Source organism: Salmo salar, chromosome 22 (assembly GCF_965601325.2).
Source record: "Salmo salar chromosome 22, fSalSal1, whole genome shotgun sequence".
NCBI classification, from domain to species: domain Eukaryota; kingdom Metazoa; phylum Chordata; class Actinopteri; order Salmoniformes; family Salmonidae; genus Salmo; species Salmo salar.
The window spans coordinates 45,420,731-45,446,890 of NC_138312.1; the positions used below are offsets into that span (position 1 = coordinate 45,420,731).

Consider the following 26,160-nt stretch of genomic DNA (forward strand, 5'->3'; position numbering starts at 1 on the left):
CTAAGAGAGAATGTGTGCTTTATAAATGTTGTTTTATGTTCTGAATCTAGAAAAACATGCCAAAATGCTAACGAAGTGAGACCTCCAGAATTATAGCCCTAGTAGTAGAAAACAAAGCAATTTTGGGGGGAGATTTGTATTAATGTTAGCTATTTGAATAATCTAATGTTAGAATTAATTAAACAATCGGTCTTTAAAAACTTGTTGGACAATATATACAAATGTATGATCTTAATTTCAGCCAGTTTGCTACAGCAGGAAAATGATCCTACAGCAACAGGAAATGTGAATTATTATGTGGATTATAATTAATGGATTTTTTGTTGTTGGGGTTAATACATTTTTCATTAGGGCAAATCAAGTCTGAAATTTGAAATGGAAATTACAAACTTTAGAAGCCTTTTTAAAACTTGAATAAAATACACCTTTGCATTTCCTGCCGTGCAGGAAAATTCTCAGCAACCAAAGACTGATAAAATGTAGATCATACATCTGTAAAAATGAAGTGCCTTTATGTTGTCTGACGGAGAAAGAAATAATGCATTTTATTCTTTTACATGGTGTCATAGAAGATACACTGCATGACCAAAAGTATGTAGACACCTGCTTGTCAAACATCTCATTCCAAAATCATGGGCATTAATAAGGAGTTGGTCCCTCCTTTGCTACTATAACAGCCTCCCCTCTTCTGGGAAGACTTTCCACTAGATGTTGGAACATTTGCTGCGGGGATTTGCTTCCATTCTGCCACAAGAGCATTAGTGAGGTCGGGCACTGATGTTGATTAGGCCTGGCTCTCAGTCGACGTTCCAATTCATCCCAAAGGTGTTTGATGGGGTTGAGGTCAGGGCTCTGTGCAGGCCAGTCAAGTTCTTCTACACCGATCTCAACAAAACATTTCTGTGTGGACCTCGATTTGTGCACGGGGGCATTGTCAGGCTGAAACAGGAAAGGGCCTTCCCCAAACTGTTGCCACAAAGTTGGAAGCACAGAATCGTCCATGAAAAACAGCCCCAGACCATTATTCCTCTTCCACCAAACTTCAGAGTTGGCACTATGCATTGAGGCAGGTAGCGTTCTCCTGGCATCCACCAAACCCAGATTCGTCTGTCGGACTGCCAGATGGTGAAGCGTGATTCATCACTCCAGAGAACACGTTTCCACTGCTCCAGAGTCCAATGGCGGCCAGATTTCACCACTCCAGCCGAGGCTCGGCATTGCGCATGGTGATCTTAGGCTTGTGTGCGGCTGCTCAGCCATGGAAACCCATTTCATGAATCTCCCAACGAACAGTTATTGTGCTGATATTGCTTCCAGAGGCAGTTTGGAACTCGGTAGTGAGTGTTGCAACCGAGGACAGGCGATTTTTACGCGCTACGCGCATAAGCTCTCAGCAGTCCCGTTCTGTGAGTGCCGGAAATAGACAAATCAACTCATTTGAAGGGGTGTCCACATACTTTTGTATATGTAGTGTACTTTGGTCTATAAACATATATATTTCAAATTGTGTTAATATAGCCTAACATTGGCTGTGGGGGAAAACATCTAATGGGAAAATAACTTTAAACAACTGAAACATTTTGAAACTATACTCTTCAGACATTAAGACCTGGCGGTGTAGGGAGATTTAAATGATGTAACCTGTAGCCTTGAAATTTGATCAAGTGCTGGACTTAGCCCAGCAAATAGCCCTCAGAACGGAGCTTTGGGTCGTAAATCTAATTCAAGTCGGTGAAGGTATCTGACAACAGCAAAGTTGTAGCCAGAAATATTTTAGTTCTTCATTGGGGCTCAGTGGACTTTTAAATGTCTTGGGTTTGGACTGATGTCTTCTCTCACCCGTTATGGGCAGTATCGACTGTGATTTTGGGACTCCTCTTGCGGTCACAGCAGAGAGGGTCCTGGGACACCCGAGCCTGTCTTGTGCAACTGAAGGGCAAGACCGCCATAGTTACTGGAGCTAACACAGGTAACGGTTTTTCATGGGCTAAATTCTTGCTTGACTTGTTTTGCTTGGAATGGTTTATCCAATTAGATTCAATAAGAATATCCCTCCAGCATTTGCACGCTGCACAGACAAGCATGTTAACCAACTGGAAATACAACAAAATCAACACTTTTTATAAGTCAGAATTGGCAATTACTCTTGACAATTTTTACTTCTCAAATTGAAACAGTTTTTCCACACAGCAGTCAAGAGGAAATCTTTTTTAATTTATACACACTGTAATACCAACAAAACAAATCCAATGATGACTTCCAGTAAGCATTCCCTTTAAGTGTCAAATTTAGTAATTTAACTTTTCTATTCCAATCATGGTGCATTTCTCTCACTTGAATCTCTCACCCTCAAAGTGTCTCAAATAGACTTCAGAATGTAGTTAATGATATGCTTTTGGAATCCCTCTTTAAAGAAGTGAAGAAAGAAAACAAATTCCAGAGAGAGAGAGTGTGTGTAAATGGAGGGTTCTCTCTCTATCTGAGAAACCCTCATCCGCTTGACTTTTCTCTGGGAAAACTAAAGTTATTTAATGTAAAAGGGTTCCTACTCATGCTAACTACATAAACAATTGGACCAATATGACTTCCAGCAGTGCATGTCAGTTAGCCAGAGCTAAGACATGCACACGCTCATGTTAAGGAAACTCCTGTGTTTTACAGCTCTAGCTTATGGCCTGATCAATGCTAAACCTCAAACAAATACACCTTGACCCTGTGGAACTTGGGGACACACTCTTTTCACTCCACTTCGATACAGCTATGACCGGAAGTAGCAGGTTAGGAGAGCATTTTTGCTAACCCTAACCCTTTTCATAACCTTAACCTAATTCTCCTAACCTGCTATGAATAAGTCACTTCTGGTCATAGCGCAATCAAAGTGGCATGAAAAGAGTATTTCTCATGGATCTTCAGTCTACTGAACTGGATATAGGGGTAACTAGATGTAGACCATTTACTGTTTGACACAATTCTTTTTGACTGCCATGTCCATGAACTTTGCACATAGACATACACACATAGACACACTCAAAACATTTCAGACAGACAAGCAGACAGAGTGACATTCATACAGATAGACAGAGTGACAGAGTGACAGACAGACAGACAGACAGACAGACAGACAGACAGACAGACAGAGTGACAGACAGACAGACAGACAGACAGACCCTTCTCCTCTCTCCCACTCCCTCAGGGATAGGGAAGTTCATTGCCCTAGACTTTGCCCGGCGTGGGGCTCGTGTTATCATGGCGTGCCGGAGCGAGGCGCGCGGTAGCGCCGCCCTGCAGGAGATCCGGAAGAGGAGCGGGAATGCCAACGTGCACCTGCGCCTGGTGGACACCTCGTCCCTGGCGTCGGTGAGGGCGTTTGTAGAGGGCGTCCTGCGAGAGGAGAAGGAGCTCCACATCCTGGTCAACAACGCTGGGGCTTCAGGTGGGTAGCTTCAGGTCAAGATTCAAAGACAGTTAGGCTGGAATCCACACTGAATATCCCTCACTACTGTTTCACTTAAAACAATAGACAATAGTGAAACAGCTCCACATCCTGGTCAACAAACCAAGCCCTTCAGCTGGGCACCACGTCCAGAGTCATCCTGGAATCCACACTGAATATCGCAATATTTTCACTATTCACCTGAAGCGGAACAATAATGAAACAGAGCGATATCCAGGGAAGATTCCAGGTTATGTGGATTCCAGGCTATGAGACAGTCAACCGGGGTGGACGTCAACAGCCATAATACTAGTGTGACCCGGGGCTTCTAGTCGCCATCAGGCTGTGGTAGCTCATAGAGCTAAAGCCCGGGCATGACGGGAGTTAATGTAAGTCTTCAGGGCCCAGTTTTTCAAACGTTATCTGGTCAGATTTTGGCAATTGGACAGGATTAAACGCATAGAACAATTTGAAAAATAGAATGGGTGTATCATTGACTTGAATGGGGAAACCCGTTCTATTCATTCTAACTCTGTGCATTTAATCCTATCCAATAGGCAAAATCCACATAGATAACCTTTGAAAAACTGGGCCCAGGTCTTAGGCAAGGTTACTTGTCACGCAAGCGTTGTTCAATGAACCAAAGCACGGGTCTGGTTTCGCATCTGTATCCAATGACTATGTCCACAAGAGGAACAGCATTGCTTGTTTGATAAAAACCTTACTAACATGCCATGCCACCCAATTACAATATTTGGCTGACAAATTACTATATTTTGGGGGGGGAAATGTTTTCTATTGTTTTTTTTACAGCACCCCACAAACAAAACACATTCCCCAAGGTGATCAACATATGGTTTCCAAATTTTGTCAAACACTTCCGGTTCTTGTTTAATTTTATAATATACAAAATAATATACAAAATAGTATGTAGCTAGATAGTTCAGCCCTCCAGTTTTGTCATAAGCTTCGTCTTCTGATGAGGAGAAATCAGTATCGGACCAATACGCAGCGGGTACGTGAATGCTCATTTTTATTTAATCCAAACAATCACGAAAAAAACAATAAACGGCCGACAGCAAAACAATCTTGCAGGCTATACACAGCAGTGCAAAAACAATCTCCCACAAAATCCCATGACAAACACATACCTATTTATAGGACCTTCAATCAGAGGCAATGATAGACAGCTGCCTCCAACTGAAGGCCCCAACACCAATTAGCTAAACATAGAAAACAAACGACTAGACTGTACATAGAAATAAACTAACATAGAACAATAACCAAACCCCTGGACTAATAAATCAAATACCCCTCTACATACACAACCACCCCGAACCATATAACCAAATACCCCCTCTACATGAACACATACACAAACACACCCTGAACCACATAAAACAAATACCCCCTGCCACGTCCTGACCAAACTATAAGAACAAATAACCCCTTTACTGGCTAGGATGTGACAAGTTTGTTATTTAGGATGGGTATGTGGCTCTCCAATTGATCGCCAATATTTACATTTCCCAACAGATACAGTGCCTTGAAAAAGTATTCACCCCCTTGGCATTTTTCCTATTCTGTTTCATTATAACCTGTAATTTAAATTGATTTTTATTTGGATTTCATGTACTGGACATACACAAAATAGTCCAAATTGGTGAAATGAAATGAAAAAAATAACTAGTTTTAAAAAATTACAAACAATTAAAAACGGAAAAGTGGTGCGTGCATGTGTATTCACCCCCTTTGTTATGAAGCCCCTAAATAAGATCTGGTGCCACCAATTACCTTCAGAAGTCAATTAATTAGTTAAATAAAGTCCACCTGTGTGGAATCTAAGTGTCACATGATCTGTCACATGATCTCAGTAGATATGCACCTGTTCTGAAAGGCCCCAGAGTCTGCAACACCACTAAGCAAGGGGCACCACCAAGCAAGTGGCACCATGAAGACCAAGGAGCTCTCCAAATAGGTCAGGGACAAAGTTGTGGAGAAGTACAGATCAGGGTTGGGTTATAAAAAAAATAGCAGAAACTTTGAACATCCCACGTAGCACCATTAAATCCATTATTAAAAAATGTAAAGAATATGGCACCACAACAAACCTGCCAAGAGAGGGCCGCCCACCAAAACTCACGGACCACGCAAGGAGGGCATTAATCAGAGAGGCAACAAAGAGACCAAAGATAACCCTGAAGGAGCTGCAAAGCTCCACAGCGGAGATTGGAGTATCTGTCCAAAGGACCACTTTAAGGTGTACACTCCACAGAGTTGGGCTTTACAGAAGAGTGGCCAGAAAAAAGCCATTGCTTAAGAATAAAATAAGCAAACATGTTTGGTGTTCGCCAAAAGGCATGTGGGAGACTCCCCAAACATATGGAAGAAGGTACTCTGGTTAGATGAGACTAAAATTGAGCTTTTTGGCCATCAAGGAAAATGCTATGTCTGGCGCAAACCCAACACTTCTCATCACCCCGAGAATACCATGGTGGTGGCAGAATCATGTTTTCATCGGCAAGGACTGGGAAACTGGTCAGAATTGAAGGAATGATGGATGGCGCTAAATACAGGGAAATTCTTGAGGCTGGGACGTAGGTTCACCTTCCACCAGGACAATGACCCTAAGCATACTGATAAAGCAACACTCGAGTGGTTTAAAGGGAAACATTGGCCTAGTCAAAGCACAGCCTAGTCAAAGCCCAGACCTCAATCCAATCGTAGGTTCGAACAACAAGTTTCTCCATGACGTTAAACAGACTGCGCATCTCGCCCACTTGACACATCAAAGTAGCCCAACAAACGTTCCTGAATTAAGCCCTGATCATCCCCATAACTGATGATAACTGACAACTGCAAGCAGACTGGTGGCACTATAGGTCCCAGAGTGGGGGGGTCATTTTTACCCCTGGGGCCCAGAGTTTTTCCTTATCTGTTAACCTAACCAGGAAAACTCTGGACCCTATACGGTATGTCAGTGATTAATCAGTTGTAAAAAGGTTTTATAATCAGGTCACATGAAACTGAAAAAAAACCTCCAGCAACCTTATACTTAGACTAGATTAGGAGGGGGATTCCTCTACCCAGACACAGAGACAACAACTGATAGACAATAGAACTCACAGGACTGAGCTTGCTTTATGCATGTTTGCATCATCACTATTATGTTGACTGATTCATTCCAGTTAATAATTAGTTACCCTGACCAGATGAACAGGGTGCATATGTAACAGTTTAACTTCTGTCCCTCTCCTCGCCCCAACCTGGGCTTGAACCAGGGACCCTCTGCACACATCAACAACTGACACCCACGAAGTATCGTTACCCATCGCGCCACAAAAGCCACGGCCCTTACAGAGCAAGGGGAACAACTACTTCAGGTCTCAGAGCGAGTGACGTCACCCGATTGAAATGCTATTAGTGCGCACCACCGCTAACTAACTAGCCATTTCACATCGGTTACACATAGGCTGTATGCAGCTGCTATTAATAGTAGCCTACAGTTGATCAGACTGAAAAATAGTCTCGTTTTCATTCCATACAGCATGTCAGATCTCTAATGTTTAGGTGTAGCCCAGGCTGCTGTAACATTTATAGAATGAGTTTCTGCTTGTGTCTGTCCAGAGTGATTGTATTATCATCTTTGCTAAATAAATACCGGAGAAAAGTGGAAAGCCTACTTGAGCGCGAGCGAACAAATGCACTCCGTCAACCTCTCTTTAATCTAACTTTTAATGGATGGTGCAATGGAAGCTATCAAATCTTTCTGAATTGATTTTGACATCCCAGAGAAGACAGTAGAAAGTTCCATATGTTCAGCAAGTAATGTACAATTATCACTGCAAGCTTCTTGTAGTTTCACTTGTTAGCGGAACTTTCCCTCTTGTCTTGTCCTCTAAAAGCCAATTATTGCATGTCCGAAAATGCAGTGGTGTTGATAAGCCGCCTGAGAACATCTCTGTTTCTTCTTACTTTCTCATTGTGTCGCGCAGTTTGAATATGTAGACCTTCGTCATGATAGATGCAGCTTTTTCCCAGAAGCTTGAATCTGATGTGGGCATTTATATGCTCCCTGCTTTTGTTTTGCCGTTTAGCTGAACGATCGATGTTCTTCAGGTCACTGTACCCCTCTTTCGCCCAAGGCTCAGACTTTCCAAAATACAGACAAGGCCAGCAGTACAGGCGGCTTGATGAAAGGCTCCCTGTTAACCAGCTATACTTTTGATTCCAGTTGGTATTGAATGCACTTACCCTTTTTCATCCTTCTTCATAAAACTGATCTCAGGCAGAGGTTGACCCTTGGTTTTAATTCGCATCTTTTCCGTGTACCCCAGAGAATGAAAGTGGTTCTTCAACAGAAAGTCAACAAAATTTGCTGTAGCGTGGCTGGTGAAAATTGCACACTGGAGTTGGTAGCTAGCTAGCTACTGCTACTTGCTACTGAAGTTAGCAAGGCAAATTAAAATAAATTGCACTAACTAGACACAAAATAGAGTTCTAAAACCAAGAAAACTATTTAGAATCTACCTCCTCCGTCTCTTGTAATTTGAAGAAACTAATTTCAATTGAATAATATCCAATAAATGCTCAACTACCACTTTTCAATCTCTATCCAATAATGTCACAAACTCATCAAGCTTCTCAACACATGAACTCAGCAAAAAAAGAAGCGTCCTCTCACTGTCAACTGCCTTTATTTTCAGCAAACTTAACATGTGTAAGTATTTGTATGATCATAACAACATTCATCAACTGAGACATAAACTGAACAAGTTTCACAGACATGTGACTAACAGAAATGGAATAATGTGTCCCTGAACAATTGTATTTTTTTAAGTAACAGTCAGTATCTGGTGTGGCCACCAGCTGCATTAAGTACTGCAGTGCATCTCCTCCTCATGGACTGCACCAGATTAGCCAGTTCTTGCTGTGAGATGTTTCCCCACTCTTCCACCAAGGCACCTGCAAGTTCCCGGACATTTCTGGGGGTAATGGCTCTAGCCCTCACCCTCCGATCCAACAGGTCCCAGACGTGCTCAATGGGATTGAGATCCGGGCTCTTCGCTGGCCATGGCAGAACACTGACATTCCTGTCTTGCAGGAAATCATGCACAGAACAAGCAGTATGGCTGGTGGCAATGTCATGCTGGAGGGTCATGTCAGGATGACAGTCATCGCACTGATGGAAGGATTGTGCATTCCTGTTGTAACTCAGGCAGTTGTTCAAATCAAATCAAATCAAATTTATTTTTATATAGCCCTTCGTACATCAGCTGATATTCTCAAAGTGCTGTACAGAAACCCAGCCTAAAACCCCAAACAGCAAGCAAAGCATGTGAAAGAAGCACGGTGGCTAGGAAAAACTCCCTAGGAAAAACTCCCTAGAAAGGCCAAAAACCTAGGAAGAAACCTAGAGAGGAACCAGGCTATGAGGGGTGGCCAGTCCTCTTCTGGCTGTGCAGGGTGGATATTATAACAGAACATGGTCAAAATGTTAAAATGTTAAAATGTTAAAATGTTCATAAATGACCAGCATGGTCAAATAATAATAATCATAGTAGTTGTCGAGGGTGCAACAAGCACGTCCGGTGAACAGGTCAGGGTTCCATAGCCGCAGGCAGAACAGTTGAAACTGGAGCAGCAGCACGGCCAGGTGGACTGGGGACAGCAAGGAGTCATCATACCAGGTAGTCCTGAGGCATGGTCCTAGGGCTCAGGTCCTCCGAGAGAAAGACAGAAAGAGAGAAAGAGAGAATTAGAGAGAGCATATTTAAATACACACAGGACACCGGATAAGACAAGAGAAATACTCCAGATGTAACAGACTGACCCTAGCCCCCCGACACATAAACTACTGCAGCATAAATACTGGAGGCTGAGACAGGAGGGATCAGAAGACACTGTGGCCCCATCCGATGATACCCCCGGACAGGGCCAAACAGGCAGGATATAACCCCACCCACTTTGCCAAAGCACAGCCCCCACACCACTAGAGGGATGTCTCCAACCACCAACTTACCGTCCTAAGACAAGGCCGAGTATAGCCCACAACGATCTCCGCCATGGCACAACCCAAGGGGGGGGGGGGGGCGCCAACCCAGACAGGAAGACCACGTCAGTGACTCAACCCACTCAAGTGACGCACCCCTCCCATGGACGGCATGGAAGAACACCAGTAGGCCAGTGACTCAGCCTCTGTAAAAGGGTTAGAGGCAGAGAATCCCAGTGGAAAGAGGGGAACCGGCAAGGCAGAGACAGCAAGGGCGGTTCGTTGCTCCAGCCTTTCCGTTCACCTTCACACCCCTGGGCCAGACTATACTTAATCATAGGACCTACTGAAGAGATAAGTCTTCAGTAAAGACTTAAAGGTTGAGACTGAGTCTGCGTCTCTCACATTGGTAGGCAGACCATTCCATAAAAATGGAGCTCTATAGGAGAAAGCCCTACCTCCAGCCGTTTGCTTAGAAATTCTAGGGACAATTAGGAGGCCTGCGTCTTGTGACCGTAGCGTACGTGTAGGTATGTACGGCAGGACCAAATCGGAAAGATAGGTAGGAGCAAGCCCATGTAATGCTTTGTAGGTTAGCATTAAAACCTTGAAATCAGCCCTTGCCTTAACAGGAAGCCAGTGTAGGGTGGCTAACACTGGAGTAATATGATCAAATTTTTTGGTTCTAGTCAGGATTCTAGCAGCCGTATTTAGCACTAACTGAAGTTTATTTAGTGCTTTATCCGGGTAGCCGGAAAGTAGAGCATTGCAGTAGTCCAGCCTAGAAGTAACAAAAGCATGGATTAATTTTTCTGCGTCATTTTTGGACAGAAAATTTCTGATTTTTGCAATGTTACGTAGATGGAAAAAAGCTGTCCTTGAAACAGTCTTGATATGTTCTTCAAAAGAGAGATCAGGGTCCAGAGTAACGCCGAGGTCCTTCACAGTTTTATTTGAGACGACTGTACAACCATCCAGATTAATTGTCAGATTCAACAGAAGATCTCTTTGTTTCTTGGGACCTAGAACAAGCATCTCTGTTTTGTCCGAGTTTAAAAGTAGAAAGTTTGCAGCCATCCACTTCTTTATGTCTGAAACACAGGCTTCTAGCGAGGGCAATTTTGGGGCTTCACCATGTTCATTGAAATGTACAGCTGTGTGTCGTCTGCATAGCAGTGAAATTTAACATTATGTTTTCGAATGACATCCCCAAGAGGTAAAATATATAGTGAAAACAATAGTGGTCCTAAAACGGAACCTTGAGGAACACCGAAATTTACAATTGATTTGTCAGAGGACAAACCATTCACAGAGACAAACTGATATCTTTCCGACAGATAAGATCTAAACCAGGCCAGAACTTGTCCATGTAGACCAATTTGGGTTTCCAATCTCTCCAAAAGAATGTGGTGATCGATGGTATCAAAAGCGGCACTAAGATCTAGGAGCACGAGGACAGATGCAGAGCCTCGGTCTGACGTCATTAAAAGGTCATTTACCACCTTCACAAGTGCAGTCTCAGTGCTATGATGGGGTCTAAAACCAGACTGAAGCGTTTCGTATACATTGTTTGTCTTCAGGAAGGCAGTCAGTTGCTGTGCAACAGCTTTTTCTAAAATTTTGGAGAGGAATGGAAGATTCGATATAGGCCGATAGTTTTTTATAATTTCTGGATCAAGATTCGGCTTTTTCAAGAGAGGCTTTATTACTGCCACTTTTAGTGAGCTTGGTACACATCCGGTGGATAGAGAGCCGTTTATTATGTTCAACATAGGAGGGCCAAGCACAGGAAGCAGCTCTTTCAGTAGTTTAGTTGGAATAGGGTCCAGTATGCAGCTTGAGGGTTTGGAGGCCATGATTATTTTCATCATTGCGTCAAGAGATATAGTACTAAAACACTTTAGTATCTCCCTTGATCCTAGGTCCTGGCAGAGTTGTGCAGACTCAGGACAATGGAGCTTTGGAGGAATACCCAGATTTAAAGAGGAGTCTGTAATTTGCTTTCTAATGATCATGATCTTTTCCTCAAAGAAGTTCATAAATTTATTACTGCTGAAGTGAAAGCCATCCTCCATTTGCGAAGGCTGCTTTTTAGTTAGCTTTGCGACAGTATCAAAAAGAAATTTCGGATTGTTCTTATTTTCCTCAATTAAGTTGGAAAAATAGGATGATCGAGCAGCAGTAAGGGCTCTTCGATACTGCACGGTACTGTCTTTCCAAGCTAGTCGGAAGACTTCCAGTTTGGTGTGGCGCCATTTCCGTTCCAATTTTCTGGAAGCTTGCTTCAGAGCTCGTGTATTTTCTGTATACCAGGGAGCTAGTTTCTTATGACAGATGTTTTTAGTTTTTAGGGGTGCAACTGCATCTAGGGTATTGCGCAAGGTTAAATTGAGTTCCTCGGTTAGGTGGTTAACTGATTTTTGTCCTCTGACGTCCTTGGGTAGGCAGAGGCAGTCTGGAAGGGCATCAAGGAATCTTTGGGTTGTCTGAGAATTTATAGCACGACTTTTAATGCTCCTTGGTTGGGGTCTGAGCAGATTATTTGTTGCAATTGCAAACGTAATAAAATGGTGGTCCGATAGTCCAGGATTATGAGGAAAAACATTTAGATCCACAACATTTATTCCATGGGACAAAACTAGGTCCAGAGTATGACTGTGGCAGTGAGTAGGTCCAGAGACATGTTGGACAAAACCCACTGAGTCGATGATGGCCCCGAAAGCCTTTTGGAGTGGGTCTGTGGACTTTTCCATGTGAATGTTAAAGTCACCAAAAATTAGAATATTATCTGCTATGACTACAAGATCCGATAGGAATTCAGGGAACTCAGTGAGGAACACTGCATATGGCCCAGGAGGCCTATAAACAGTAGCTATAAAAAGTGAGTGAGTAGGCTGCATAGATTTCATGACTAGAAGCTCAAAAGACGAAAACGTCATTGTTGTTTTTTTTTTTGTAAATTGAAATTTGCTATCGTAAATGTTAGCAACACCTCCGCCTTTGCCGGATGCACGGGGGGTATGGTCACTAATGTAACCTGGGGGTGAGGCCTCATTTAACACAGTAAATTCATCAGGCTTAAGCCATGTTTCAGTCAGGCCAATCACATCAAGATTATTATCAGTGATTAGTTCATTGACTATAACTGCCTTGGAAGTGAGGGATCTAACATTAAGTAACCCAATTTTGAGATGTGAGGTATCACAATCTCTTTCAATAATGGCAGGAATGGAGGAGGTCTTTATACTAGTGAGATTGCTAAAGCGAACACCGCCATTTTTAATTTTGCCCAACCTAGATCGAGGCACAGACACGGTCTCAATGGGGAAAGCTGAGCTGACTACACTGACTGTGCTAGTGGCAGACTCCACTAAGCTGGCAGGCTGGCTAACAGCCTGCTGCCTGGCCTGCACCCTATTTCATTGTGGAGCTAGAGGAGTTAGAGCCCTGTCTATGTTCGTAGATAAGATGAGAGCACCCCTCCAGCTAGGATGGAGTCCGTCACTCCTCAACAGGCCAGGCTTGGTCCTGTTTGTGGGTGAGTCCCAGAAAGAGGGCCAATTATCTACAAATTCTATCTTTTGGGAGGGGCAGAAAAAAGTTTTGTGATGTTCGAATGTACCGATCCTGTGCAGGTGTTGTTACACGTGGTCTGCCACTGTGAGGATGATCAACTGTCCGTCCTGTCGCCCTGTAGCGCTGTCTTAGGCGTCCCACAGTATGGACATGCAATTTATTGCCCTGGCCACATCTGCAGTCCTCATGCCTCCTTGCAGCATGCCTAAGGCACGTTCACGCAGATGAGCAGGGACCCTGTGAATCTTTCTTTTGGTGTTTTTCAGAGTCAGTAGAAAGGCCTCTTTAGTGTCCAAAGTTTTCATAACTTTCATAATTGCCTACCGTCTGTAAGCTGTTAGTGTCTTAACGACCCTTCCACAGGTGCATGTTAATTAATTGTTTAGGGTTCATTGAACAAGCATAGGAAAGAGTGTTTAAACCCTTTGCAATGAAGATCTGTGAAGTTATTTGGATTTTTATGAATTATCTTTGAAAGACAGGGTCCTGAAAAAGGGACGTTTCTTTTTTTGCTGAGTTTAGAACCCCCCCCCCCCCCCATAATGCTTTGCGGCATAACCCCAATACAACACACTAGGTTCATTCTCTGATCCTAATCCTATGATTGAATGGACAACATGTCAGTACATACTGAAAAAGCTTTGATTGGTTGGAGGTCGTCCTCCGGAAGTCGTCATAATTACCATGTAGGTCTATGGCATCGACTGTGCTACAAAACTATGCTGAAGTGGTTAAGTCCATATCCATTTTTCTAACACAGGGTTGCTACAGTTTGTTATTTGTGGATGTAATCATCCTTTTTTGTAAAAAAATGTTGTCCTGGCCAGCATGATCGGTATACGTGTACCTCTTGTTTTCTTTAAGCCAAAAGAAGGGAATAGGTTATCCCTCTCAGGGTCAATAGCAAGAGGAAAACAACATAAAAAGCACTTGCCATCACTGTGTTAATTAAGAATAAAATTAATTCGATTATTTAGGCATTAGGCATCATTATAGTATATTAAAAAGAGAAATTCATGCAGGCCTATAACCACTGGAGTAGCCTACAGTTCCATTGAACTGCATGCAACCACATGTGGTGCGCACACCTTTAAAACCACCGGGGGACTGAGCAGGCAGATGAACAGGGTAGTATGGTGACTTTATTAACATAAATGCAACATCCATTCTGATCTGGGCACCAGTAGAGCCAAAGCGAGTGCAATTTATTCACTTGATTTTTCAGTTTAAGGGCTACATGTTCAGTTGGCCTAGCTACATTTCTTGTACATTCCCACCTTGTGATTCAGTTAATGAATTATTTTCCATATAATTTTCCAACAAAGAGCTGGAAATAATTATTGAAAGGTGCATAATTGTGGGCTTCGCACACATAGCGGGCTTGTTTGTCTCTCTCTTTTATAAACTCTGTAATTGCCCATGTTTCTTCAACATTCATTCAACCAATTCATTAACATTATCAATTGTACTAAAAGGATAATCGACACGTGATAATATAATATTTCCCAGGAGAGAGAGACCAATGGAAATAAAAGTACTAAGTGCTTACAATTTCAGCGTCTTAGGCGGTTTGACATTTGATCTCTCCCAGTCTTTTTTCCCATATGGGCCATTTAAATTATTTCCACCCACTCAGGCCTTTATAGCCTATTGGCTGGGAAGCGTTAAAAAATAATTGTCCAGATCATAGCAATCATCATGTTGTCTTGTTCACTTGTCAGTTTCTTACTTAAACAAATTCCTATTCATTACCTATTCAGCATTATATTAGGATCCCTATTAGTTACTGCTAAAGCAGCAGCTACTCTTCCTGGGGTCCACACAAAACATGACATAATACAGACCATGAATAGACAAGTACATCCCAAGGACAGAACTACATACATTAAAAATAAGAATACACGGTTTCATACATTTATGCCTTTATGCCTACTGAATGCAAGTGCAACACACGAAAATGGAAACACAGTAACAAGGAAGTACATTGCAAGTAGGCTGACACTTCCCCTGACGTGAATATAGCAACCTTGTTTCGCAAAATTCTCCTGACATGAATTAAGCTACCTTGGTTCTATAGTTACTGTCCATAATGCGTATCCTGGGGTAAAGTATTAAACCTATTACTATTGTGAATGTTTGTCCTTGACGCTATGTCTATTTGGGCTACGGTTTGCAACATGCACATCATTTGTGGTGTGTGTCTCTGTATCTGTGTGTGTGTGTGTGTGCCTTATCATCTAGGTTTGGTTATATTGTGTCTGTACACAGGCCTGCCTGGAGATATCACCTCAGATGGTCTAGAGGTGTCCTTCGCTACCAATCATGTGGGTCCTTTCCTCCTCACCAACCTGCTTCTGGGTAAGACACCACATATCTTCTGGGTAAGACACCACGTATCTTCTGGGTAAGACACCGCGTATCTTCTGGGTAAGACACCGCGTATCTTCTGGGTAAGACACCGCGTATCTTCTGGGTAAGACAACACGTATCTTCTGGGTAAGACAACACATATCTTCTGGGTAAGACAACACATATCTTCTGGATAAGAATATCCCAATTGAAAGAAGTGATTCAGCCCAGCTTGAACAAAAGGCAATTCTTACTTCAAAAACATACTTTATGTACTGAACAAAAATATAAACGCGACATGCAACAATTGCAACGATTTTACTGAGTTACAGTTCATATAAGGAAATCAGTCAATTGAAATAAACTCATTAGGCCCTAATCTATGGATTTCACATGAATGGGAGCCAGGCCCACTTGGGAGCAAGGCTGAAGCCAATCAGAATGAGTTTTTCCTGACAAAAGAGTTTTATTATAGATAGAAATACTACTCAGTTTCATCAGCTGTCCTGGTGGCTGGTCTCAGACGATCCCGCTGGTGAAGAAGCCAGATGTGGAGATCCTGGGCTGGCGTGGTTACAAGTGGTCTGTGGTTGTAAGGCCGGTTGAAAGTACTGCCAAATTCTCTAAAACAACATTGGTAGAGAAATTAACATAAAATTATCTGGCAACAGCTCTGGTGGACGTTCCTGTAGTCAGCATGCCAATTGCACACTCCCTCAAAACTTGAGACATCTGTGGCATTGTGTTGTGTGACAAAACTGCACATTTTAGAGTGCCATTTTATTGTCCCCAGGACAACATGCACCTGTGTAATGATCGTACTGTTTAATCAGCTTCTTGATATGCCACACATGTCAGGTGGATGGATAATCTTGGAAAAGGAAAAATGCTCACTAACAGGGATGTAAACAAATTTGTGCACAAAATGTGAGAGAAATACGTTTTTGTGGGTATGGAACATTTCTGGGATCTTTCATTTCAGCTCAAGAAACATGGGACCAACACCTTACATGTTGCGTTTATATTTTTTTCCTGGAGAGTCACCCATTAAAGTGTCGTGGCCCGGTAAGGAATGTTTTTTCATGTTACATTCCACACCTTACATTGTATTACTGTATGTACTTCCCCTCCCACCTCTCTCCCCTGCTCCTTTCTTTCCCTTGCTCCCTCCCATCCCTTCCTCACTTCCCCTCTCCCTACCCCTCTCTCTCTCTATCCTCTCCCCCGTGTCCCTCCCCTCTCTCCTTACCTCTGTCCAGACCTGCTAAAGCGATCGGCGCCAGCGCGCATCGTCAACGTGTCATCTGTGAACCACTGGAGGGGTGTGGTCAACTTTTCACACTTCAAGGGCGAGAACCTGGCCTACACCATGGACAGCGTGTACAACCACACCAAGCTGCACAACATCATCTGCACTAATGAGCTGGCACGAAGGCTACAAGGCACAGGTGGGTAGGAATGCCTCAGCAAGTTTTCATAAAGCGTCTCAGAGTAGGAGTGCTGATCTAGGATCAGTTATGGCATTAGATCATAATGAATAAGATTACATGGACAGGGAGTACCTGATCCTATATCAACAAGCCTACTCTGAAATGGTTTTGGAATAAGGGCCCTGGTTCCATTTAGCTTGTAGACAATTGCTCTATCCTGGCCCCCAGAATGTCATTCATAGCACATCTGATACTGATTTGGCCCTATGACCGGCGTGCATATTGGTAATGTTTGGAAAAGTGCTACAGTCCTTATTTAGAACACATTGTATAGCCATAAGCTCTTTCACTGCTGCTAAAACAACTGTATAAATGCATAAGTAACATTATACAATGAGCATCATTCCTGAGGGGTCTAACGGGGAACGTGGTGATATATCGAAAGTTAGGCAACAAACATCTTCTGTGCAGCTGGAGATTGAGTTTCCCTGTGTGAGTCAAACTTCCCATGAAATCAGACTCAGGGATAGCAACGCAGGGTAATGGAGGGATAGGGGTAAGGGCTTTAGTGGGGTTTATAATGTGTTATAGTGTGTGTGTGTGTGTGTGTGTGTGTGTGTGTGTGTGTGTGTGTGTGTGTGTGTGTGTGTGTGTGTGTGTGTGTGTGTGTGTGTGTGTGTGTGTGTGTGTGTGTGTGTGTGTGTGTGTGTGTGTGTGTGTGTGTGTGTGTCTCACAGGGGTGACAGCCAACTCCCTCCACCCTGGGGTGGTGATGACAGAAGTGATGAGACACTATAACTTCCTGGTTCGGTTCCTATTCAACCTGATTGGAATCTTTTTCTTTAAGGTGAATACTTTGTATCATAACACTCTGGAGAAAATTAGAAGGGAAAAAAATGCTTTTAACGCCATTTTACAGTCCTGTTTCATATAAGAAGTTAACAGTGGAACATTTATGGTGACCCTGTTCCCAGATCTGTTTGTGTTGTCTTGCCAACTTCTATGGTCATAATAAGACAGCACAAACATCTGTGACCAGGCTAACTTTCTGGTTCTTGGGGCTCTATTCAATCTGTATCACTGAAGCGTCACAGATTGTGCGGTAGACATTTAAAGGTAATTTCATATTGAGCCAACATATGCAGCATTTACCGTGAATGCAGTCTCCGCTAACGCGGGATTTGGGATCATTGCCTTTAAATTTCAATCACGTTGCAACGCTGAATATCTGCAATACGCATTGAATTAGAGCCCTTACTTTAAAGATTTCAACTAAAATTTCTACTGGCAAATGTGAGTGTTAGTGTTTGAGTGTTAGCAAAATCATGCATCTCCGCAGAAGGTTAATGCCACTCCGCTGCACGGCATGGCACACCCGCATTGTGCATTATTTCCATAAAACTCAATGCCCCTCGTTGTTAATCCCTTATATAATAACCATTTTAAACTGTAACTGCTAAATAAATAACAAGTACATAATGAACTGTAAAATAAAGTGTAATGAATATTTTCTGTTTGTCTGAACTGAAAGAGAGGGAAAGTGGGTTTCTGGAAAGGTCTGTAGCTAGGAAGAATGTGTGAGACAAGTGCCTGGATTCAATCTGGAACCGCGCTATAGCACACTTGACATTAAGGTAATTTCCAATTCAGCGTTTACCTTGAATCAGAAACATTTAACTTGAATGTAATCTACACAAACTCAGTAACATTGCCTTTAAAAGCTGCAATGTCTACGAGTGTGATCGGATTGAATCCTAGCCAAACAGATAAAGATTTGTTCTCATCCTGGTTGGTTAGTGTGTGCGAACAGGATGTGTTATGTCTCACTTCAAGGAAACCAAAGGTGAACGTGTGTGTGCATGTGCTGATGAGATTCAATTAAACTCAATTAGAGTGGAGACCAACCAAGGACACCACAACAATAGGCCACATTTAAGCAAAAGCCAGGTGGTAAAAATGTGTCTTTAGCCCAGACTTCAAGGCAGTGATGTTATGGGCTATGCAGAGATGGAGGCTTGTTGGGGCCTAAAGGAGCAGAATGCTTGGTCCATCATTTTTAGGCGGGTCTTTGGGACAGAGAAGAGTCTCTGATAATTTGTCATGATCTGAAAGATGGTTTGCTTCGGTGGGGACCCAACAGAACAGTGGCACACTACAGCATATAATGAGTTAACAAACAAGTTCACAAACAAGTTCACTCAATAAACCTGAAAAAACAGCTAGCTGGAGCTTGCCTGCGCGGTTGGCTGGATATTTTGGGACACTGGAATCAAACCAGGGTCTGTAGTGACGCCTCTAGCATGAGATGCAGTGTGTTAGACTGCTACGCCACTCGGGATATGACCTCACCTTCTATTAATGCTGATTGGTTGTGGTTCTGTCCACTATAGTGCTGTCCGGATAGAACATGATGTTGAGTGTATCTAATCGGCTGATTGGTTGGAATGAATGAGTGATTTATAGGTCTAAAGGCCAGCCAGATTGAAAGAGCTGGCCTTTGTTATAAAGCCAGCAGAACAACTGTAACAGCTACAACATGTTTGCTATTGAAACCTGTGTGTGTGGGCGCGCGCGTGTGTGCACTTATTTATTTATAGCAGTTTCACAAAATCTCTTTAGCAGATGTCTCTGAGTAAACATGGCAATTGTGTAAAAGTTCTGAGCTCCAAGTTAAGGGACACTCCCCTTCCTGGCATTACTCAAAGAAACAAAGTCCCGACAAAGATATTTACTAGCACTCAATGTGCTTACACATTGTTGTCTCTTTTGTGCAGAGGTGGTTAATGTTTATGCTCTCACCCCCTCCCATCTCTGTCCACAAAGTCTTCTGAAGAAGGGGCAGTGAGCACCATCTACTGTGCTGTCGCCGAGGAGATGGAGGGAATAACAGGAAAGTACATTGACAGCGACTGTTCCCTGGTTCTCCCCGCCCCCCTGGCCAGAGACCCCGCCCTCGCAGTCAAGGACTTTGAGTTCTGCGAGAGATTGACATCCAAGCTCTGAATAATTACCAGAGGGCGAGAGAGAGAGAGGGCAAGAGAGAGAGGGCGAGAGAGAGAGCGAGAGAGCGAGGGCGAGAGAGAGGGAGCGAGAGAGGGAACGAGAGAGAGGGCGAGAGAGAGGGCGAGAGAGAGAGAGAGAGAGAGAGAGAGAGAGAGAGAGAGAGAGATGAGGCTAGTTTGCAGTGGGGTCAAATTCCTTTTGAACTCCATTTACCCTTGTTACTATGAAGGCGAGAGAGAGGGAGCGAGAGAGGGAACGAGAGAGAGGGCGAGAGAGAGGGCGAGAGAGAGAGAGAGAGAGAGCGAGAGAGAGGGCATGAGAGAGAGCGAGAGAGAGGGCGAGAGAGAGCGAGAGAGAGGGCGAGAGAGAGAGGGCGAGAGAGAGAGAGAGCGAGAGAGGGCGAGAGAGAGGGCGAGAGAGAGGGAGAGGGAGAGAGCGAGAGAGAGGGTGAGAGAGGGCGAGAGAGAGAGGGCGAGAGAGAGAGAGAGAGAGAGAGAGAGAGGAGGCTAGTTTGCAGTGGGGTCAAATTCCTTTTGAACTCCATTTACCCTTGTTACTATGAAGAATTAATAAAAAAAATGCAGGGTCCAATATATCTATAAATTCTGTTTCTATCTTAAGTGTATTATTCAATAACAGACTATATAAAATACAGTTGAAGTCGGAAGTTTACATACACTTAGGTTGGTGTCATTAAAACTCGTTTTTCAACCACTCCACAAATTTCTTGTTAACAAAACTATAGTTTTGGCAAGTCGGTTAGGACATCTACTTTGTGCATAACACAAGTGATTTTTTCAACAATTGTTTACAGACAAATTATTTCACTTATAATTCACCGTATCACAATTCCAGTGGGTAAGAAGTTTACATACACTAAGTTGACTGTGCCTTTAAACAGCTTGGAATATTCCAGAAAATTATGTAAAGGCTTTAGAAGCTTCTGATAGGCTAATTGACATAATTTGAGTCAATTGGAGGTGTCCCTGTGGATGTATTTCAAGGCCTATCTTCAAACTCAGTGGCTCTTTGCTTGACATCATGGGAAAATCAAAAGAAATCAGCCAAGACCTCAGAAAAGAATTGTAGACCTCCACATGTCTGGTTCATCCTTGGGAGCAATTTCCAAATGCCTGAAGATACCACGTTCATCTGTACAAACAGTAGTATGCAAGTATAAACACCATGGGACCACGCAGCCGTCATACTGCTCAGGAAGGAGACGCGTTCTGTCTAGAGATGAACGTACTTTGGTGCGAAAAGTGCAAATCAATCCCAGAACAACAGCAAAGGACCTTGTGAAGATGCTGGAGGAAACAGATACAAAAGTATCTATATCCACAGCAAAACGAGTCCTATAATCGACATAACCTGAAAGGCCGCTCAGCAAGGAAGAAGACACTGCTCCAACACCACCATAAAAAAGCCAGACTACGGTTTGCAACTGCACATGGGGACAAAGATCGTACTTTTTGGAGAAATGTCCTCTGGTCTGATGAAACAAAAATCGAATTGTTTGGCCATAATGACAATCGTTATGTATGGAGGATAAAGGGGGATGCTTGCAAGCCAAAGAACACCATCCCAACCGTGAAGCACGGGGGTGGCAGCATCATGTTGTGGGGGTGCTTTGCTGCAGGAGGGACTGGTGCACTTCACAAAATAGATGGCATCATGAGGATGTAAAATTATGTGGATATATTGAAGCAACATCTCAAGACATCAGTCAGGAAGTTAAAGCTTGGTCGCAAATGGGTCTTCCAAATGGACAATGACCCCAAGCATACTTCCAAAGTTGTGGCAAAATCACTTAAGGACAACAAAGTCAAGGTATTGGAGTGGCCATCACAAAGTCCTGATCTCAATCCCATAGAAAATGTGTGGGCAGAACTGAAAAAGTGTGTGCGAGCAAGGAGGCCTACAAACCTGACTCAGTTACACCAGCTCTGTCAGGAGGAATGGGCCAAAATTCACCCAACTTATTGTGGGAAGCTTGTGGAAGGCTACCCGAAACATTTGACCCAGGTTAAACAATTTAAAGACAATGCAACCAAATACTAACTGAGTGTATGTAAACTTCTGACCCACTGGGAATGTGATGAAAGAAATAAAAGTTGAAATAAATAACTCTATTATTATTCTGATATTTCACATTCTTAAAATAAAGTGGTGATCCTAATTGACCTAAGACGGGGAATTTTTACTCAGATTAAATGTCAGGAATTGTGAAAAACTGAGTTTAAATGTATTTGGCTAAGGTGTATGTAAACTTCCGACTTCAACTGTATCTTAAAATAGTTGTAGATTTAGCCTGTTCTGGATTAAACAAAGCCAATTGCAAGAGGGAGGATTAGAGCTACTCAAGGACTAAATTGAAGCTTAAATTAAAACTTCAGGAGGCAGGTTTAACTTCTGCTCAGTACTGTTTGTGAGGGAGCATGGACTATTTGGAATATCTAAATGAAGACCAACATGCACTACAGAGGCCAGCCAGATGAGTACTTGTGGATAGGAGTAATCCATTAAATTACTTTGCTGAAATAGCTTTTCGAGACCGCTTTCGTACTTACAAAGAAAATGCATTGGAGATAATATCTTTGCTTGAGCCTAGACTTTCCTCTCCGTCTCAAAAAGGAAGGCCTTTACCCAAGTTCTGATTGAGGTTTTTGGCATCTGGAATCTTTCCTAATGAAATTGGGGATTCGTGTGGTGCCAGTGAAGCAACTGTGTGTAGAATAGTTAAAAGTCTGCAGGGCAATTTGTGAACTGAGGCGTCTTTACATCAAGTTTCCTGATGCTGCTGGCCAAACCAACTATAAAGTGCGATTCTATGAATATGGGCACTTCCCAGGAGTGATTGGCTGCATAGATGGATGTCATGTTCCCATCAATTGTCCATCAACTCCTGATGCTGAGGAGTACAGGAACCGTAATAATTGTTTTCAATGTTCAGGGTGTATGCACTCCTAATTTAGAGTTTTCAAACATTGTTGCCCGTTGGAAAGGTGCAACTGATGATTCTTCTCAACTCTACCTGAAGCAGCATTGCTGTCCTGATCCTCCAATTGAAGATCAGGATCAAGCAGATGTGCCCATGGCTGAGACAGGCAATGACTAATGAGGACTTGCACACAGAGTTGCTTTCACATTGCAGCACTTCAACTAGATGAGATGCATTTAAATATGGAATGTATTCATTATGGCTTATTTTTGCTTTGATAATGTTTGTTCTGTACAAAATTCAAATAGTTTGCAGCAAAATTAAATGTGTGACAAAACCAAGGCTGGTTTAAAATGTAGTTTGTGGGGATTAAAATACTCTCATTCATGAATATCCAAATGACAAAACATGTATTTTTTACATATCATAGTATTCACCATGGCTGGTCATCACTATTGTCTCATTACTGTCTCTTTTTAGGATCATACCTCTCTCTTCCAACTTCATATCCAATTCAACCTGTTGAATTCTAATTTTCTTTTCATGTTCTTCCATCAAATATTTCATTTTATGCTCATGAAATTCTCTGGCTAACTTTTCATGCATGGTCATCTTGTTTGTTCTCTGCTGAAAGGTGGTGGCAGCATCTTATCTCAGGGATGCTATAGCAGATGTGGAGGGTACACACTCACTGTGCACTGGCTCTTCAAACCTGTTCAGATTCCGTTCCTGTAATTTCACTGTAAGGTATACACCTGTTGTATTCTGCGCATGTGACAAATAAAATTTGATTTATACAAAAGTATGTGGACACCCCTTCAAATTAGTGGATTCTGCCACTTCAGCCACACCCGTTGCTGACAGGTGTATAAAATCGAGCACACTGCCATGTAATCTCCATAGACAAACATTCGCAATAGAATGGCCTTACTGAAGAGCTCAGTGATTTTCAACATGGCATTGTCATAGGATGACCCTTTTCCAACAAGTAAGTGTGAAGTGGACATGTCTAGGAGCAACAGCTCAGCCGTGAAGTGGTAGGCCAAACAAGCTCACAGAACGGGACGGCCGAGTGCTGAAGTACGTAGCGTGTAAAAATTGTCTGTCCTCGGTTGCAACAGTTACTACAGAGTTTTAAACTGCCTCTGGAAGCAACGTCAATATAAGAACTGTTCATCGGGAGCTTCTTGAAATGGGTTTCCATGGCCGAGCAGCCACACACAAGCCTAAGATCACCATGCGCAATGCCAAGCGTCGGCTGGAGTGGTGTAAAGCTCGCCGCCATTGGACTCTTGACAGTGAAAACGCGTTCTCTGGAGTTATGAATCACGCTTCACCATCTGGCAGTCCGATGGACGAATATGGGTTTGGTGGATGCCAGGAGAATATTGAGAATTTTCCAGACCGTGTGTGTTAATTATTAATTGCAGAAGAGCTAGTACGATGAGTGCACTCTACATGTGCTCTGGGTCATTAGACAGCATTAGACATGCACCTGTCTAGGGAGTGTACACGAAAGGTTATCCCAGTTACTGTGTTATGGCCTAATATGTACTGTTGCTATGGTTACACCTCTTGGGTCTTTTCCAGAACATGGGTGTCCCTTTCAGAGGAGTTAGCAGGATGACATGTCTGGTTATTTCTGTAAAGTGCCAAGGACTGTTGCTATGGTCCTACATGCATGAACCTGTCTTAAGGCGAGTACATGTCTGTATTTTTTAACTATTGGTGTGGCTCTAGTTTCCATGCCCTAATATGAAACCAAATGAAAATTAGTGCAAGGCAATAAGATAACGGTGGCTAAATGCCAGAGGGGATGTGTCATTAAGAGGAGTTACCATGGAAGTGACGACAGAAGGAAAAATGTATAAGTAGTATGTGTTAAGACTGGAAAGTAGTTGTTTTTCATGAACCAGCTCTGCTTTTATTATGTTGTAATAAAAGTCTATTTGAACTCACAGGCTCCGGTATTTGAGAAATATGATTGACTGAATATTTCCACGACAAGAACACTACCTGCCCCAATGCATAGTGCCAACTCTGAAGTTTGGTGGGGGAGGAATAATGGTCTGGGGGTGTTTTTCATGGTTCAGGCTCCTTAGTTCCAGTGAAGGGAAATCTTTACGCTACAGAATACAATGACATTCTAGATGATTCTTTGCTTCCAACTTTGTAGCAACAGTTTGGGGAAGGCCATTTCCTGTTTCAGCATGACAGTGCCCCATGCACAAAGCGAGGTCCATACAGAAATGGTTTGTTGAGATCTGTGTGAAAGAACTTGACTGGCCTGCACAGAGCCCTGACCTCAACCCCATTGAACACTTTTGGGATGAATTGGAACGCCGACTGCGAGCCAGGCCAACATCAGTGCCCAATCTTACCAATGCTCTTGAGGCTGAATGGAAGCAAGTCCCCACAGCAATGTTTCAATGTCTAGTGGAAAGTATTCCTCAAAGAGTGTTATTGCAGCAAAGGGGGGACCAACTCCGTATTCATGCCCATGATTTTGGAATGAGATCAAATCAAAGTTTATTTGTCACATGCGCCGAATACAACAGGTGTAGACCTTACAGTGAAATGCTTACTTACAGGCTCTAACCAATAGTGCACAAAAGGTGTTAGGTGATCGACGAGCAGGTGTCCACATACTTTTGGTCATGTAGTGTATGCTACAGGACTGTTTAGCTAGCACAGACTAGAATATGTTCCGGGATTTATCCAATGGCATTGAGGAGTATACCACCTCAGTCACCGGCTTCATCAATAAGTGAGTTGACAACGTTGTCCCCACAGAGACTATGTACATTTCCTAACCAGAAGCCATGGCTTACAGGCAACATCCGCACCGAGCTAAAGGCTAGAGCTGACGCTTTCAAGCAGCGGGACACTAATCCGTATGCTTCTAAGAAATCCCGCTATTGTCACGCCCTGACCTTGGAGATCCCTTATTGTGGTTAGGTCGGGGTGTGACTAGAGTGGGCATACTAGTTTCTTTATTTCGAGGTAGGCCTGATATGGTTCCCAATCAGAGGCAGCTGTCTTTCGTTGTCTCTGATTGGGGATCATATTTAGGCAGCTTTTTCCCCACCTGTTGTTTGTGGGATCATGTTTTTGGTTAGCTGCCTGTGAGCAGCCCAGAACTTTACGTTTCGTTTGTATTCTGTTGGTTTCTCGGTGTTCAGTTAATAAATTAAGATGTATGCCTACCATGGTCCAATCCTTCCATCAACGAGCGTAACAGCTATGCCCTCAGACGAACCATCAAACAGGCAAAGCGTCAATACAGGATTAACATTGACCTGTTAGGGCTAGGGGGCAGTATTTACACGGCCGGATAAAAAACGGACCCGATTTAATCTGGTTATTACTACTGCCCAGAAACTAGAATATGCATATAATTATTGGCTTTGGATAAAAAACACCCTAAAGTTTCTAA

At 43.0% G+C, this 26,160-nt stretch overlaps 1 protein-coding gene across 1 annotated transcript; it reads left to right on the top strand.

Annotated features, from left to right (window-relative positions):
• The first annotated feature begins 1,662 nt into the window (after positions 1-1,662).
• On the top strand, positions 1,663-24,685 carry LOC106583428 (retinol dehydrogenase 12). Its single transcript, XM_014167579.3, has 6 exons — positions 1,663-1,969; positions 3,194-3,433; positions 15,270-15,359; positions 16,610-16,798; positions 17,518-17,627; positions 19,604-24,685. Exons 1-6 carry the CDS (start codon positions 1,807-1,809, stop codon positions 19,781-19,783), a joined length of 972 nt encoding a protein of 323 aa, XP_014023054.1. The 5' UTR covers positions 1,663-1,806; the 3' UTR covers positions 19,784-24,685.
• The last annotated feature ends 1,475 nt before the right edge of the window (positions 24,686-26,160 follow it).

What these genes read in the sequence shown, in the direction of transcription:
- LOC106583428 (XM_014167579.3), top strand. Translation starts at nt 1,807, where the DNA reads ATGTCTTGGGTTTGGACTGATGTCTTCTCTCACCCGTTATGGGCAGTA. An exon ending in ACGAAGGCTACAAGGCACAG is followed by an intron (nt 16,799 to 17,517) that starts GTGGGTAGGAAT and finishes TGTGTCTCACAG; the next exon opens with GGGTGACAGCCAACTCCCTC. An exon ending in TTGGAATCTTTTTCTTTAAG is followed by an intron (nt 17,628 to 19,603) that starts GTGAATACTTTG and finishes CTGTCCACAAAG; the next exon opens with TCTTCTGAAGAAGGGGCAGT.